The following is a 19334-nucleotide window of genomic DNA, read 5'->3' as shown; positions in this document are numbered from 1 at the left end:
TGCATCGTTACGGGCCTGCGGCAAATGAAACAAATTGCCATAAAATGTTGGGAAAATCCTAAATCATGGCTCTGTCTGGCCTGCTGAATGATGACACTGGGGTTGAATTCAGATGGCTCCGCTCATTTTGCTACAAACAGTCATGCAGCCTTAATGGGTGCCACTGGCTCGCACATCAGGCTGCTTGGTGACTACTAAATGAGGCAAACTAATAGAATTTTTTTTTCCAATGCACTAAGCAAGTCTTCAGTAAAGAAAAACACATTGATTCCGAAGTTGTTTACTAGCAACTAAATAGAACCCCTATAGCTTCTCCCATGCAGCCCACATTAGAGCTAAATTAACAGTCCTCATATGTATCTATTCTACTAAGTAAGAGACAAAAGTGCTTACGCCATTAGGAATGCAAGTTGCCTCTATCTAAATCATGATACAGAAGATTGTGTTTCTCATTTAACTATGAGGCTATCCAAACTTATAATATCAGCTACAGACAAGGCTTTAAAGAAGAAATAAATGCACCCAAAGGTCATAAATTATTGTTGCATTTTAATTCAGTGGTGATAGGCTAGCTTTCAAATAAAGGAAGCATGATGGTTAGACATGCAGAAATGAGAGCAATTCCAGGAGGATGACAACCTTAATCAGTATTTTGATCCTGTTAATCACATGTTTGGTTCTGCTTTTATCAGCCTCTCCTATGAGTAAATTTATGAGAACAGAATCTTCATAGTAAGAAACCATCTTGGCTCACAATACACAGAACTCATTTGAAATGAGGCTGAAATTAAAGCATAGAAACTTATTCTTCATAATCTTCTGTATTTCACATCCTACTAACTTTCCATTCACCTTTAATGTCCTCACTCAAGACACCTGTAGGGGATGCTTAGCTCTTCCTACACACAGAAGCAATTCTGAGGATGCTTCCCTTCCTACTCCATCGCCATGACAAGTTTCTAGTGTCATGTAAAACAAATAGCACAGAATGCCCAGAAGTGAAGAGATATGACGAGGGAGACTGGAAGACCTAGATTTGAAATTCAGATCATGACAAAAAGCTACATCAAAAACCTATTTTCCAAGCAATTGTAAATATTCTAGAAAATAGGGAGCTTTTATAGAGATTGGTTTTTACCTTATTTAAAAAAAAAACACATATTTTAATCTAATACTTGACTAAAAGAAAGAATAATTAAATTAACGATTATCATTTATTGAGCACTTAGTGTGCACCAAGCACTGTACTGAAAGGTTTAAACGACCATTTGATTTAATCAGTCCACTTACAGATGAATAACCTAATTCCTAGGAAGGCTGAACTGTGTGTTCAAGGATGGATGGACAGTAAACGGCAGAGCTAGAATCAGGATCAAGACCTAGTCTCACCATTAATTACATGCTTTTCATCGCTCTGCCATACAGCTGCATTGTAAAAATCAACTTTTCTGCTAAATTAACATTATTATTAGTCTGACAATAAACTCCACAGGATAAAAGATCCTTGCATAATTTTTAACAAGTATCACACGTCTGGCTTCTCCCGAGTGATTTTTATAACTCATTAGTATAGCCTTTTCTTCTAACTCCTGTATCCTTTTCAATTTCACTGTCATTTTCTAGACAAAGTGTCATAGTCTCTCAATACAGAATGAAAACGTTTTTACTCTAAACTTTACTTCTCTTCTTGAACTTCTACATTTCTAAGGTCACAAAAGTGGCACCTGATAAACCAAGCCCATAACAACAAGCACCTTAAAGTTCTTGAGTTTTTGCCATTTACAACAATTTGGATTCACGTTATATGAGTGACAAACAAATGTGCATATTTCATGACCATGTTTTTGAAATTACCTGAGATGACACATTTGTTTAATGCCTGAGTAGGAAGGATGGAAGTATTTCCAAAAAACATCTACATTGTCTTGAACCAGATAACCTGATTTTCAGTTTCTGAGTCATCTAACTTCGTGACTCTATATGTTACACTTAGATTTGAAGCATCGATTTGGCATGTCCTACTTATTCAGCCTCTTATCTGAAAGGAGTGCCACTGAGCTAAAATTCTACAGTACTAACCATGTTTGGGTTAAACCAAGGTGTTGATAGTTTTCAGACCCACCTGCACTGTTCAGCTCTAGTTTATCAATACAGAAGAACTGCCAATTCCTTAAGAAAACCTCACATGCCTGCGTGCTTTTCCCATTGATATGGCCTATGGGAACCAGACAGGCCACAGGTTTTTATTCTTCTCAACTCTCCAAAATGGGTAGTGCAAATGCAAATTTATTGATCTTTTTATGACAAACAATCCAATTTATGTTGTGGTTCAAATATCTCTATCCAAGAATCCATTTTAAGAAATTATATAGAAAAACATTAAACTTCTTTCTATGTTTGAAGCAGAAAAAATAACCACAGGATGATGTGAGAATTTAAAATGTGTGTGTGTGTGTGTGTGTGTGTGTGTGTGTGTGTGTTTGAGGCCTTGATCTATTAGTTACCATAGACTATAAGCAATCTCTAATAGGTCTTGTCTATAGAAACACTAGTAGAAATTTTTAAATAATCTAGTTCATCAACCAACTGTGTTAGAACATTCTTGTGAGTCAAGAGGAAGTATTTTATAGAGTTAAGAATGTGGATTTGAATCTCTTTGGTTCAAAATTGTGATTCCTCATTGTGTGATTTTATCAAGTTAAGCATTCTTCATGTGTGTTTCTTCATATATAATGAGAGCATTAATAGCATCTCCTTTATAATACTGCTATGAGTATTAACTAAATTATGTATGGTTAATAGAGACATCTAACAATCCAAAAATGCTGTGTTCTCCCTTAGTATGATGCTGTAAATGAAAAGCAACTTCTTAGACAGGAATTATATTTACCATATATTTCTTCATCCAGGAGTGCCATGTGACCATCTCTCACCAGTGAAATGTGAGTAGAAATAATGTATATTTCTTCCAAGCTAGGACTTTTAACAGTCCATGGGACTTTTAAGAGCAAGGGACAACAGCATGCGGGGAGACGGTTGTACCCATGTGATGGAAAGAGCCCAGATCATGACTTATCATAGAATTTGGCCCACAAGAATTTCCAGAATTTTTGCGCACCTTTCACCACAATCTAAATACTAGGATCAGATCTGGGATATTCAATTTGCAAAGTGACTCCAATATTGATGCACATTGCAGCCCAACCATCTTCACTAAGCATTTATTAAGCATTCATATATTCCAGACACAATTCTTGATTTGGGATATATCGTGGTAACCAAGACTACCACCTTCCTATCTTCGTGGAGCTTTTAGTCTAGTCTGGCAAGACAAAATATAAATATGTTAATACTATTTAAGTAAATAATTCCAGATAGATGATTATATAGAATGACTTGGAGTGGAGGAGGCAATTTTAAATTAGACTTTTAGACAAGTTTTCCTTAAGATGAAAGAAAATGGTTAACATACTGCAGTGTGTTCATACTCTGTCAATTTAGCTCAACTGGAATTTTTAGTTTCATAGAACTTCCTCCTTGCATTGTATGTAGGTTAAAGTGAAACACCAGTGACCTCTTACAAAGATCTGGAAGGTGGAATTGAGCAGAATGATTCTTTGTGCCCAGAAGGGCAGCACAGGACAACAGCACGGTAGCAACTCACACTTTCTTTCCGATCTGCTGTCTCACTTTGTTGGTGCAGAACATTAACCTAGCATGCTGTTCCTTCATCTACTGCAGGATCGTCTTGTCCCTCCGTTTCTCTGACCTAGAGACCCATACTCGTTTGGCTCTTACAGGAGGGTGCAAGACACCTTCTCCTGCGGGACACTCACATCGCTATAGTGGAGGCTTGGAGCAGTGAGGTGCCAATGCAGGTGCCAGCCCACCCTTGTGTGTTCCCTTTTGTCCTTATTCTCCCCCACTTCACCTCTCTCTTTCATTCCTGATATTTTTCCCTGATGCTTTCAGAAACAACATTAAGTCCAGATGAAGCAGTCTTCCAAAAATTGTGTGACATCAACCTCTTTTGATAAACTCAACATTCTTCCCATTTTCTGAAGTTCTAATTCTTTGATTAAATTCTGAGTGTTACATAAATTACATACTCTTTATGGTACATGTAGAAGGCTTTATATACAGTCTCTTCCATCAGTATACCCATTACAGATGAAGAAACTGGGCTGAGGAAGATCAGGTGACTTGACCCATGTCACAGACCAACTGAGAGGTAGAGCTGAGTCTCAAATGCTAAGAACATAATGAGAGTCCAAATAGTGACATATTATACTGTCACTCTTAATTATGCTTTGGGTGCTATTTTGCAAGGTTTAGAAGTTTACTTAGTGCTCTTTTAACCTGGGATTTTGCTCAAAAGTCATTGTAAACTTAAAGATGAGAAAATGCAATTAATTTGGGAAATGGAAAGATAGAAAGGTATTTAAAAATAATTGATCACAATAATAAATAAAAGAAAACAAACCTCAGACAAGAGATTGTGTAATTTAAGCAAAGTCTGTTGATAGGAGCCTCTACCTGAACACTGGCCTTCTTGCCATCCTGTGCTGCAGACCTGGGTAAGCTCAAGTCCACCTGCCTGAGGCAAGACTGCAGGGAGCTAAGACATGCCATAGAGCACCCCATGAGCCAGAATTAGAATGTGAGATCAGTTTATGTGTGTGTGACTACCTCTCTGTTGGCCTATGGCCCCAAGTAAGATAATTCTGCTTTTTTGTTTTATTCTCATGCTACAAGGGCCCCTTCTGGCATTAATTCAAGTCTCTCCCAACACTTCAACTGGAAGTACTATTAGAAATATCCCTTCTAATAATTCTGCTAATAGTTTCTAGCAAACTTAAACCTAGAGTGGCATTTGAATGAATTTATCTGTAGTGGGCTCTGCAGGAATCAATAAGTCATTCTGATTCATTCTCAGTTTCTAGAGGAAAGTATTTATTTTCTAAGGGTGAGAATGAACAGAAATGGGAATCATTGCATGGGGCAGAGCATAGGTGGCCTTCAAAGATGACCTCTTTTTCCCTTCATACTCCTGAAGGATTAAGCCTTGAAAATTTTAGAATTTAAAGCTACAGATCTCTACTTGAGATCTCGCCAAAATCTTATAAAAGCACTAAATATCCCCATGTGGTTCTAATAATTTGCACCACTTTGAGGTTAGGATTTTATCTGGAAAAATGCTTTGAAAAAACAGCAGGTTATAAACCAGATCAAGTTTCATCTTCCATATATAAATACATAAAAGTGTGTCCAGAAAAAAAAATTAATTCTGTTTCCTCCAGTGAACATAAATATCAAAACTATAAGTTTTATCATTTTAAGAGAAATAGACAAAGTTATTAGTGGGTACCCAAATCTATGTTTTTTCAATAATGAACAATTCCTTATAATAGTGAAAGGCTTTATAATAATATGAATTAAAAAAAGGAAGAATTCTTCTGAGGAAGTTAAATTAAGAAAACATACCAAAAAATCAGAGTTCTCTAAGAGAGGAAGTTAATCCATATTTTTTACCTTATTTTGTTAGTTTTCTATCACTGCGACAAAATATCCAAAACAATCAAATTATAAAAAGGAAAGGTTTATTTTAGCTCATAATTTCAGAGACTCCAGTTATGGGCAAGGCAGCACATTATGATAGGAGTCCATGATAGAACAAAGATGCTCACATCATCATAGCCCAAAAGTAAAATTGTCAGGAAGGGTCAGGCGCAGTGGTGCATGCCTGTAATCTCAGCAACTCAGGAGTCTGAGGCAGGAGGATTACAATTTCCTGCCAGCAATATTCAAAGCCAGCCTCAGCAACTTGCAAGCCCCTAAGCAATTTAGCAAAACAATGTCTCAAAATTAAAAAAAAAAATAGGCTAGGATGTGGCTCAGTGGTTAATAGCCCCTGGGTTCAACCCCTGGTACCAAAAAAAGGATAGGAAGGAATTGGGTCCCAATATCCCCTTCAAGTACCTAAATAACCCCCAAAGACCTAACTTCCTCCAACCAGTCTCCACCTCTTAAAGGTCTTACCACCTTCCAATAGCACCATAGGCTGAAACCAAGCTTTCAACACATGGTCCATTGGGGGGATATTTCAGACCAAAACCATTACACTCATAAGTGATCCCAATATATTGAAATGGATTTGTGTCTGTTGGCATGGAAGTTGTGGTATTTAAAACTTTAGAATATCCCACTTAGATTCTTTAAATGTAACTGAGAATTATCCCTATAAGATAATATTTCATTTTGCTTCCCCTTCAGGTGTTTACAAATGTGAGGTTTGAAGATTCTAGGAGTTTGTTATAAAACTTGTCTGACTGTCCTTAAAACTGAACTATCTTAAAGTAAACTAGGCCTCTGCCACTTGGGAAATAATGTGATCTGTGAAGGTCAAAGCTTTGCATTGGCCCTGGCCCAAAGGACTTCATGAACAGAGATCTGAGAGCAGACAGGTTCTATGACTTGTAGGAAGAAAAGTAGCTTTTAGAGAACCTGCCAGGTGTTTCCTCTCAAGAGAACCACAGAATATAAAAACAATCCCTTGATTTCTGAAATGGAGACAGGGACTGGGGAAGAAGTAATATCATGAGAAGGCATAAAAAATAACCCTCAAGGTAAGTTTTTGTGGTTCTTTCCAGGACGGCTGAGCCATCAATGTGTACAAACTGGTCACAAAGATAACAGATCATGGATTGTGGCGCCTGTTCCATGCCAGGAGTGCAATACCCACTCTGGACAAGTTCTATCATCAAACTCAGCTACTGGAAGGTAAAAGAGAAAGTAAATTTTTTTTTGTCATTATTTACTATTATTTATTGATATTCATTTCCACAGACCAAAATATTTTATTACATATATAGCTGAACATTTAATTAGTAATTGTATAGCATAGAAAATAAACTTTTGGTATTATCCTCAGCATTTAATAATGCAAAACTAGTGACAAACATCTTTAGAAAAATTAACAAAATAGTCCTTCTGTATTAAAATTTCTTATTAAAAAGCATTAGATCAAAGTTAAGAGTGTGACATGTTTTAATGCATAGATGAGTTAGGCAGGAATAAAATGGATCACGCTGTGGGTTTATTAATAAATCAAAATATTTGAAATCCCATCTCTCATTATAAATCAAAATATTTGAAATCTGAAGGTCACAGTTTGTCATAGGTCAAGTGCAAAAACAATGCATTCAAAGGTTTCATTGTTCTGCAGTTTTTGATGATGTGCATTTAAAATAATGTGAACTCAGGACATAAGCAATGCACTGAATACTTACCAGGTGGTTTTTATGCCACTTTGTTGAATGCAGGATTAGTTTATTTGGGCTTTTTATTGCTTGAGTAGAAAGTGCTCATTACTTATTATTTTTATGCTTATAATATAGAAAATAAAAATAAAACCAAAAAGTTTTTTAAATGGCATACATCACACTGTTGTAGTGGTTGATTTCCTCAAGATGGTCTTCTGTGGTTTTGGTGCAGTGGGAGGAGGCACAGTTGCAGGTCTGAGAGGGGGGAAGCTGTTACTGTGGCTTATTCCCAGTCCCCCATTTTCTAGGGGCAAAGGAGGAAGATGGGGTGGAGGAGGGAGAGGAGGGCCTTGGAGAGGAATCTTTCCTGGTGGATGGATAGGTTCACTGTGTAAGTGGATCTCCCTGTTTTTTATGTTATACCGGGTATCACAGTCAGGACAATAGCCATGGTACTGCACTTTTTCATTGAATCGTACTCGTTCCCGAGGCCCTGCCTGGGGACACCTGTCTTTTTCAGGTCTGTGCATCAGAGGCGGCACTGGAGCCTTGTCCAAGTTACTATTGGGTATGCAGCAGATATCTCCATTTGGAATTTTCTTGGGTCCACCTGGTAAGCCTCCATTCCGTAGAAGGGTGCCATTGGTCTTGACAGGATTGCCAGTTGGCACCACCCTTTGAGGGTCTTCATACTTCACAGGTGTCAACCGTGGAGGAGGTGGTGGAGGGTTTGGCTTTCTCAGGACTGTGAGGATAGCAGATGGGTGTGCTGGAGGTTTAATAAGAGGTGCGTTAGCCTGCACTTTGATCTTCTCTATGCTGGAGGCCGTGGTGCCGCTGGAGCTACTATTCAGTGTGTCTGTTTTGGAGCTGTCTGTCATCTCATCCTCCAGCTGTAGGTCAGAGGTCAGGGTATCAATCTGGTCAACCACCTCCTTAAGTTCTTTGGCCACGTCCTTCAGGTCGCCCAGGACTAATTCCAGATCCTCCACGATGATCTTGATTTGTTCCTTCACCTTGGTTTTGGAGGCTGCCGGCTGTCCCTCGGCTGGAGAGGACGAGGAGGGGTTCCCCTTGGGCTTGGCTGACATTCTTTGGGGGCAAGCGACGCAGGTCAGGACAGGCGGGCGAGCAAAGGCTGCTGCGCGCCCCCGTCTCTGGAGCTGCTACAGCCGCTTCCACCCCAGTCCCCCCACATCTTGGGCGCTCCCTGGGCAGCGGCGGATGGCTGCGCTCCGCGATCGGCCAGGCGTCCGCACTGTGGTGCTGCCATCCGAAAGTAAATTTTTTAAAAAAATCATTGAGTATTCCAAATATACAGAAATGATATTGAAAATATATCAGAATCACATGTACCCACCAACCAGAATTAATACATTTTGTTATATTTACTTCAGCTTTCTTTTCCATTTCTTAATAGACACGGTTAAAGCCCAGGCATATTTGTAATTATTTTCCCTCCACCTTCCCTTCCTTCAACTCCCCACCCCCAAGTTTACTGCAACCTAGAAGACGGATTATTAATACACCCAGGCATGATATTCAGTTTTAAGCAAACATCTAAAAATTCATTTAAAATATAATGTATTTTTTGTAGGATAGCACCTCAGATAGAGCATTAATCTCCAGGATAGACAAAGAACTCAAAAAAACTTAAACACCAAAAAAACAAATAACCCAGTCAATAAATGGGCTAAGGAACTAAGCAGACACTTCACAGAAGAAGAAATACAACTGATTAACAAATATATAAAAAATACTTAACATCTTTAGCAATTAGAGAAATGCAAATCATAACTACTCCAAGACTTCATCTCACCCCAGTCAGAATGGCAATTATAAAGAATACAAGCAACAATAGATGTTGGCAAGGATGTAGGGGAAAAAGGTACATTCATTTATTGTAGTGGGACTGCAAATTGGTGTAACCATTATGGAAAGCAGTAAGGAGATTCCTCAGAAAACTTGAAACGGAAACACCATTTGACCCAGCTATTCCATGCCTCGGTTTATACCCAAAGGACTTAAAATCAGCATGCTACAGTGACACAGCCACATCAATGTTATAGCAGCTCAACTCACAATAGTTAAACTATGGAACCAACCTAGGTGCCCTTCAACAGACAAATGGATAAACAAAATGTGATATATATATATATATATGAATATTATATGAATATTACTCAGCCTTAAAGAAGAATGAAATTATGACATTTGCCAGTAGATGGATGAAACTGGAGAATATCACGCTAAGCTAAATAAGCCAATCTCCAAAACACAAAAGCCAAATGTTTTCTCTGATATGCAGATGCTAATGCACAATAAGGATGGAGTACTAGGGAAATGTGGTAGAGGGGAGTAAAAGGAGGGGGTATTATGGGGATAAGAAGGATAGTCGAATAAATAAGACATTATTACCCTTTGTACATATGTGACTATATGAATGATGGGATTCCACATCATGTACAACCAGAAGAATGAGAAATTATACTCCATCTATGTATGATATAAGACAAAATTCATTCTACTATCATATATAACTAAAACAAATTTTAAAAATCAACATATATAAATAAATGGTGTTTCTACACACTAATAATAAGTTATCCACTAAATATACCAGGAAAAATAGTTCCATTTACAACTACACAAAACAAAAATAACATACTTAGGAATCACCTTAATCAAGAAACTGGAAGAAACATGCATTAAAAATGATGAAACATTGAATAAAAATTCCAGGAAGGCACAAGTATGGGGAAACTATTCTGTTTTTATAGATTGCAAGAATTAGTATTGTTAAAAACTCCCATACTACTTGCCATCATTTCAATGTGTCCTCCAAAACTCATGTTGGCAACTTGATCCCCAGTGTGGTGGTGGTAGTGGGAGATGAGGCCTAACAGGTGACATTTGGGTCATGAGAGCATTGCCCTCATGGATAGATTAATGCCATTAGTGAAGACTCAGTATAAATAGACAAGTTTGGTCCCTCTGCTTCTCTGTACCTATGTGATGCCTTCTGTCATGTTATGAAACAGCAAGAAGACTTCACCAGATGCCAGCATCTTAATTTTGGACTTCACAGCCTCCAGAACTATGAGACAAAACATTTTTATTACATTAATAGCAAAATATTGTTGAAAATTGCTGAGATTAGATTATACATGCTCTTACCACACACAAAAAAAAGTGTTTCATATGTAAGGTAATACGTAATGTTAGTTTGACTTAGCCATTCCATAATGTATACATATTTTAGAACATTTTGTATATAATAAATTTACATAGTTTCTGTCAATCAAAACTAAAGTGATTAAAATTTATACCTATAAAATGGCATTTTATAATTCTCAACTTATGAAAATGACATTTTACGCAAGGATTTCTCAATCTTGAAACTATGGGCATTTGGAGCTGTATTTCCTATTTCTGCTATAACACAGGTTTAGCATCTTGAAACTGCTCAGATTTATACTCTGATAGTTCTGGAGATGAGAAGTTCAAAGTGAAAGATGAAATTAAGATGTCAGGGCTGTTTCCTCTGGAATATCTAGGAGAGAATCCATCTCCTTGCCTCTTCCAGGTTCTGGAGGCTATGCACATTCTTGAACTGTATTCCTTTGTTATCTGGCCTTCCCCCCAACCCATTCCATACTCATATCTTCTTCATTCTTCTAAGGACCCTACAATTACACATACTTTGGTCCACCAGAAAAATCCAAGATAACCTCCTCATCTCAAGATCCTTGACTTATTCATGCCTGCAAATTGCATTTTGCCATATAAATGCTGAAAGAAAAACTTTAGATACAATAAATATAACAGAGTTTGAGCAAAAAACAATTTATCAATAAGATAGCACTCAGAATGAAATGAGGTTCAGAGAGCTCTGCCCAGCAGTGTAAACACCAGGCTTAAGTATAAGCAGGGATAAAAAGCTGAGAAATCATCTGATTTGTTACAGGTAAGCCTCTGCCTTATTTGGGCATGATGTGATGAGATGGCTACCTACATCTGGCTAAAGTTCAAATGGTCATAATTGAGTGAAACCTAGCTATGTTACACACACACACACACACACACACACACACACACACACACCTTTAAGTCAGATTTTGATTTGTTTATGTATAAAATTACATGTAGTTTATCACATGTAAACACACAGTATAGAGATGGCCTCAGGCTAATGATGAGGATCCTACTATTTAATTCAAGAGAAAATAACTTGACAAATTTAAAGGATTAGGAGGTGGCATATTTAAAGGACCATTATTGAATCTACACCTGGCCATATAATTCTTTCTCTGATGAGGGACTCTCTTGTATATTGTAGAATGTTTACCTGCATTGCTGGCCTCTACCCAATAGATGCTAATAGCATTTCCCAAATTTTGGCAATCAAAAATGACTACAGAGCTAGGCATGTGGCTTGGTGATAAAGGGGCTGGTATGTGGCTCAGTGGTAAAGTGCATGCCTAGCATGCCCAAGGTCCTGGGTTCAACCTCCAGGACTACAAAAACAAAACAATAAAAATGTCTCCAGATATTGCCAAAAGTCTCCTGTAGGACACAACCACTCCCTTACATGAATGTTTGCTGCTTTATATTTCTTTTTTTTTTAAAGAGAGAGAGAGAGGGGAGAGAGAGAGAGAGAGAGAGAGAGAGAGAGAGAGAGAGAGAGAGAAGAGAGAGAGAGAGAGAGAGAGAGAGAGATTTTTTAATATTTATTTTTAGTTCTCGGCGGACACAACATCTTTGTTGGTATGTGGTGCTGAGGCTCGAACCTGGGCTGCACGCATGCCAGGCGAGCGCGCTACCGCTTGAGCAGCATCCCCAGCCCTGCTTTATATTTCACTCTACATTGTACTTGAAACATTAAGGCCTAGGTCCTTAATTTTACTGTTCTATTATATCCTGTTGTACCAATAAATCTTTCCTCCATTTTTTGTTACAAATAATGGTACAAAAATCTTATGAACATTTCCTATAAGCATGTGCAACAGTTTCTTCTCTATGCCAGGACAATAATTCTCAAATTTCAATGTGATCAGAATCACTGGTTTGGGGACCACGTTTGAGAACCGCTGCTCTATATTTCAAGAAGTGTGTTTCCTAAAAATGTAACCACACATGCTGTAGCAATTTCACTGCCCACCTATTAGGAGTGAATCATGTTTCCCTACACCTGACCAACCACTGGGGTAGAAAGAATGTACAACTTTAAAAAAATGAAGGGATTAGAGTGGTATCACATAGTTTCCCCAGTCTGGCTGGGCACAAAATAACTGAACCTGCACACAGCCTTGTAGGTTCAAACAGCAACTCTTTATTCCCGAACTCTCACAGGCAGTCTACACACACTTCCCGGGAACACACTCCCTCCACCAGGCTCCTCGCGCCAATTCTCCCTGGGAACCCTGTGAGAACTCAAGGGGAACTCCAAAGTAGCCGGCACCAGAGGCAGCAGTATCCGCCCTAATCCCAGAGCAGGGTCACCTTTCAACCATTCCCTCTGGCAAAATGCCAGGCATCATTCCGACTAAACTGTGGCTCTCAACACATAGTCCTAGTAGTATGTTTTCTTTTAATTTATTTGAATCATCTTCTAATGAAAAAGTTATTATTTTAATATAATCAAATTTATCAATATTTTGGGTTTTTTATTTTGGGTCTTTAAAAAAATCTTTCTCTGGCCTCATATCACAACAATATGCTTCTTAATTATCTTTTCATTTTTCTTTTCACATTTATTATCAAATCCATCTGGGATTAATTTTGTTCATGATGTGAGGTAAGGATCTATTTTAATTCATTCTGTGTGAACAGCTGATTGACTAGACTATATTCATTGAGTGGGGGGGGGGGGGGGGGCTTATGGATGGGCACTGTCTCCTGTGCCAGAAGTACACATGAGCCCATGATTCTATTTTTTAATGGTACATTCCCACTGGCTATTTTTGAGCCCAAACCATATGTTTTAATGAATATGGGTTTATAATCTCTTAATATATGCCACCTTAGTAGTCTCATTTAAAAAAAAAAGATGCCATGGATATTCTCTTTAATCCATTGTGTAAATTTGAAGATCAGTTTAAATTCCATGAAAAAAAAATCTATGAAAATCTTATAGTTGTCATAGAAATTGGAGATTTCAAGTCAGTTGCTGTCATAAGAACATCAGTTCTTCCATCAGTTACATATACATCTGTCCATTTATTTAGGTCTTATACATTTCTAATAAAGTTTTTGCAACTTCTCCATAAATATCTTCAGTATCTTTTCACCCATTTGTTCCTAGGTATCATAAAATATGTGCTCTTCTTGATATTTCAAATTGCATTTTATGTTCCTTTTGTGAGGGAATACTATTTATATGTGTACTTCCTGAATTAGTTCAAAAAGTTTATAGATTCATATGGATGTTTCTAGGTAGACAACATTATTATCTGCAAATAACGAAGCACATCTCTTCCATTCTCATTTCCATGCTTTGACTAATCTTGGTAAAACTAGGAGCTCCACAATGGTTCTGAGGAGAGCTATTGACAGTGGGAATCATTGCCTTGTTCCTGGCTTTGAAACTAAGTCACTTTTGTCATATCACCATTAAATATAATCCCTGTGATAGATTTTTGAACTACTATTTATCAGGTTAAAAAATTTGCTAAGAGATATTGTCATGAGTAAATACTGAATTTAATTTATTGTTTGATTCTATGATTTTTCTCCTCTAAGTTTTTAATAAGGTAAGTTGCACTGACTTATGTTTCACATTTTTATTTTTATCAAAATTATAAATGAACATATTTTAAAGAATCGAATTTCTTTACTCATTTATTGTGAAACACAGCAGGCTTCCTCCTTCACTATTTCCTCATCCACAAAGGCAAAGGCATTTATATATTTCAACTGATTCTTTCAGTACTCGTTTTCACATTTCTCAATAACATACTTACTTGCATTGCTACTACTTGATATTTCAGTTTTAATCGTCTATTAAATTTCCATCTTCTGCTTCTAGCTGCAACCGTGCAGTTACACTCTGCCTTCCCTCTGCATCATCCTAATAGTTATATACTTGCTTTAGTTAGATAAATATTCTGTTTATATTATTATAGCTATGAAAACACTACTCACAGCTGAACAAGTAGTAAACTATGATTATTTTTCTTTTACTGACAACTTATTTTGTCAGTGTATACTGTCTTGTTTTTATTTGCAAAGTTTTTATGAATTTAGAGTTAATTCAAGACCAAACTCTTCAGTAACCGGCTAAAATTCATTTTATGATGATTGGGTATTCTATCAACTTCGTCTTCTGAGGAAGTTCCTCCCAAATCCTCTGACCTACTTCAATCCAGATAGTTACTCAGCAAGCCCAACTCACTGCTACTGTCTTCAGAATCACACAGAGTCCCTTGCACTTGTCCTGTATGGTCCCCTGCATCTTGTATCCTATGCTCTCATTTTAAAAATTTATTCCTCACTTTCTAAAGTGAACCCTCAAATAGATTCCAGGAAAACAATGTGTAAGAACAAAATAGTGGAACTGACATAGTATCCTGGGATGGAAATTTTTTTCTAGAAGTTTGAAGCATTACTCCATTAGTTTCTACTTTCTAGTGTTAATGTTGAGAAACAAGAAGTCAGTCTGATCATTTGTTAAGTGTGTGTTCTTTTTTTCCCCCTGGAATCTTGATGATCACCAGTCTGATCCCACTGTTCTGAAGTGGAATGGGTTGGTGTGAGTCCCTCTTTTTCTGTTGTGTTTACTGGTCTCTTTCATATTTTGAAACTCACGTCCTTCACTTTGAGAAAATTCTTAAATCTTTGGTTGATGATGTTGATTCACTGCTCCCTACACAATTTCTGTACTTCTATTATTTAGATATTGTACTGGTTTTCTAAACTTTTTAATTATTTTTTCTATTCTTGAATATTTACATTTATTCTGTACAGAGAGACTGTTTTATTTTGCCCTTAACTAATTTTAAGAATAAAATTCTATATGTGTCCATTTGATGGATCCTGTAATTACTTTGTTCTATCCTTCCTTATTACTTTGTGTGCTTAATTTGCATCTCAATATTCGAGCAGTATGTTAAATCTCTTTCTATAACAAGATTTGATTGTAATTTTATGAGATTTTGTCCATTTTTACTCTATATACTGAGACTACATTTTGAGGTACTTATGAAATCTGAATTGTTAAATCTTCCTGATAAATTATTTCATCATGCAATAATTTCATGTTCAGTCAACATGATGCACAGAGCTATATCAGTTTTCTTCTAATTACCACTAAACTGATGCATTATTTCTTCCTTTTACTGTATCATTAGATTTTTAGGTATCTATATTTTTTATTAATACATATCAATTATATCTATTAATGGGATTCACTGTAATAATCCCATACATGCACACAGCATGCATTTGATTATAACCATTCACCATTTATCCACTCACATACATCACTCATCCCTACACCCTTCCTAGTCCCTAGTAATCAATATATAATATATATGTAATAATAATATATGTATACTTTTATACAATATGTATGTACATATAATACATATGTACTTTTCTGTTACACATATTTAAATATTTGAATTATTTTGTAATTTTATTTTCATAGCTCTTCATATATTTTATGATTCCATGCTTTGTGTTGAATAATATAGTTTAATGTATTTGTCTTTCTTCCTCACTACCATTATTAAGTGGATATTTGGTATATGGAGTGGTCCTAGGAAGCAGCCCCTTAAAGGGGGTTTCTTGTAAAGATCAGTGGCTAAATGAAAGGGATTGAGAGAAAGGGACAAAAGGAAAAAGAGATGGGATAAGAGAACAGTGGAATTAATTTGACCTAGCTTTCCTATGTACATATATAAACATACTCACCATAATGTATATTCCACAAGAAACTAACTTTTTAAAAAGTAACAGAAAAATCAATAGAAAAGAGAACAGAGGGAGGAAGGACTGAATTAGAGCAAATTTTATTCCATGCTTTTATAATTATGCCAAATTGAATCCTAATGTTTTGTATAATTAAAAAGAACCAATAAAAAGGAAAGGGGGGGTTGTATTGGCCGTAATGACTAATTACAGCAATCAAGGGGAAATTGGGTTATTTCATTGCAATGGAGTCCAGTCCTATAACTCAAAAGTTGCTCTGGGAAGAATCTTTTTTATTTATTTTTAATAGCTTTTATTTTAAAAAATTTAACATGTATATTACAGGAAAAATAAAAACACAAGCAAAGAACAAGTCATCCACTCACAAGTAGCTTAGTTGGACATGTTCCTTCAGCTTCTTTCTGCCCCTTGGCTCCCAGCCTAATGAAAAAGTCCTGATACACACTGCCCAGAGATAAAACAATTCCATATCCAAGATGCATCTTTTCTATCAATTATAACAAAAAGATATTAACAATTAAGCTAACTCACTAGCTTTTTTTATGATACACTATTAGGACATCTAGAAAGTTTAGATGTGGTAAAATAAAATATGAACTTAGTGCACAATAAACACAAGTACTTTACCAAAAATGCACATACAGATCTATGGTTATAATCTAAAACTGTCTTCCAGAATGGAAATACCAGCAAATAGCACTTTCCCTCACCCTTCCTCTTCAGCCTCTTCACCATTCCAGTGACTAAATGCAGCAGAACAACCCCAAGCTCTAACAGGTGGATTAACAAAGGTCATTCCCAAAAGACAGCTTTTCCTAAAAACTAACAAAAGAATATTCATATAGGGATTATTTCGCTTCATCTAACAAACTTTGTTAGAACTTGTCCTTTAATACTCAGCAATATTAACTAAAATGCACATATAACAATGGCTAGCCAATCTGAACTAATCTAAAGGGCACAGATTGATTACGTATGCATACTTTCTCCTTCCCCCACTCACCACCCAATGAACTTTCAATATACTCTCCAAGACATCAAGTTCAACAATTTCATTCCCCTCAATGAGGCAACCATTCCTATGTATGTGAAGCCTCTTAATACATTTATGTCCAACAGAACATCAACTAAAGAAATTTTTCCTTAAGTCAGTACCACTGAGGATTCTGATACTTTAGAAATGAAGATTTAGTTAAAATAGCAAGCTAAACAAAACTCTAACTAGTTCTCCTCCATTCTGTCTAAGGTCATCCCCCAAACCCATTTAAGAATACTAGGCTGTATTTTTCAATCCTCATCTCTCTCCTCGCTTTTCATCTCATTGTGCTGGAGGCTGAGTATTTTCCCTACATACATCTTTTAGTTTACAAATTTTCTCTTTGTCTGTATCTAAATGGATATTTAACTTCTCCATTAAATTTTAATTTCAAATTTCCTTTGTTTCTATTTATTTCCTTTTTCAAAACAACTTTGGTGTCACTTTGCTTATTTTTTTTCTTGTACTTTGTGCTTCTTTATTAACCATTTAAAAGATACTAATTGTATAGTTTTGCGTTATTGTTTTACTTCAGGATTTGGCACACTAATTTTTTTTTCCCCTGATGACTCTACTTATGAATTTTTCCTAAATATTTTTAGGGTAAGTTTATCGTAAATGGAAATTTTTTTTTGCTATGGCCTGAATTATGGAAAATACCCTCTAAAAAGTGTTTGCATTTAATCCTTGCTTATATTCTAGGAAAATCAGTGATTCATCAGTTTGACAGTATAGAAAATGTAAGTGAAACCCAAGTGTGACACACACTTGGAGATTAATAACATATACTTTTACTCTTGATATGGATCAATTCTACCCAGAGCTCCTATTTTCAATGCATATTTTGTTGATTGACATGCCTTTGCCAATTGCCAGGGAAAAGCTTCTCATACTTTATTGAATAAGAATGTATATAAACAAATATACAATATCAAATAGTCGAAGTTATTCAGAAGTATTCATTTTCAAACAGTTATGATGTCAGCTCTAGATATCATATTACACAAAGAGAAAAGCAAGTTCAAAGACACAAAGGAATCCAAATCTAGCATTTTCTTTTTTTAAGAATGTTTTTCCACAATACTTTATTCTATTTATTTATTTTTATGTGGTGCTGAGGATCAAACCCAGGACCTCACACATGCTAGGCAAATGCTCTACCATTGAGCTACAGCCCAAGCCCCAAATCTACCATTTCTGGAAATTAAAAAAAAAAGAGCTAGAAATTTAGAAGACAGAAGATGTGGTATGCATGGAGTGACTTATGGATGATGGAACAGATCAACCATAGTCATCTTATAAAAACCTCTTATCAACACAGACAAAATGAAATTCTGATTAGAAGATTATATGCCTTGTTTTCATGTAAAAATTTGACTCACAGAATAGAAATATGAATTACATATTAAACTGTGCCTTCTGATCGACTAGATAATTTCAAATGCTGGGGAAATATATAATTAAATAGACTTACAGAGTAAAAACTGATGATTTCTGATTTAATACTCTTTTAGGTTCTTGGGATAAAAGGAACCACAAACTTTAAACAGATATTTGCAATTCATCATAAAATTGAGTGTCTACCTATATCAATTTAAATAAATAGATAAATAGGAATAGAGTTTGGTAGAACACAAATAAACTTGAATTAATACAGAAGGATACCTAAAATCAACATGATAATGACACAAAAAAAAATCCATAGGAAACTATGCGAAATGTGACAACAAATAGTTCTAAAAAAAAGAAAAGAAAAATATTTCTCAAAAGTATGACAAAATGCTAAATTTCATTCATAATAATTAAATGCATATAAAACATACACACATAATTATACAAATGTATATAAAAAAACAGTCCAAAAATCTGAAATCTGACCTTTTCCAAAATCTAAAATTGTGGAGCATTAAAATGACACTATGAGTGGAAAATTTAACCCCTGACTTCATGTGACCACAAGCATACTGAAAATATTATGTAAAATTACCTTTATGCTATAATTTAAGTTGTATATGAAAGAAATTTTGTTTTGATTTGATTCCCGTATGTTAAATATTACATTATGTATATGCAAATATTTCAAAATATAAAAAAATAAAATTCAA

At 35.9% G+C, this 19334-nt stretch overlaps 2 protein-coding genes across 3 annotated transcripts in view; both read right to left on the bottom strand.

Moving 5' to 3' along the window:
- The window catches only part of LOC308642610 (centrosomal protein of 78 kDa-like), an 845412-nt gene that overhangs the window by 377339 nt on the left and 448739 nt on the right, over positions 1–19334 (bottom strand). The gene's annotated exons all lie outside the window — the stretch shown is intronic.
- Positions 6819–8530, bottom strand: LOC308641319 (protein Largen-like). The gene has a single exon (XM_081279797.1). It carries the CDS (start codon positions 8351–8353, stop codon positions 7439–7441), a length of 915 nt encoding a protein of 304 aa, XP_081135923.1. The 5' UTR covers positions 8354–8530; the 3' UTR covers positions 6819–7438.

Source organism: Spermophilus citellus (assembly GCF_964194105.1).
Source record: "Spermophilus citellus genome assembly, chromosome: 2".
In the NCBI taxonomy this organism is placed as follows: Eukaryota; Metazoa; Chordata; class Mammalia; order Rodentia; family Sciuridae; genus Spermophilus; species Spermophilus citellus.
Note: the sequence above shows the minus strand (reverse complement) of the source record. Positions and strands in the feature narration are given on the sequence as shown.

What these genes read in the sequence shown, in the direction of transcription:
- LOC308641319 (XM_081279797.1), bottom strand. Translation starts at nt 8,353, where the DNA reads ATGTCAGCCAAGCCCAAGGGGAACCCCTCCTCGTCCTCTCCAGCCGAG.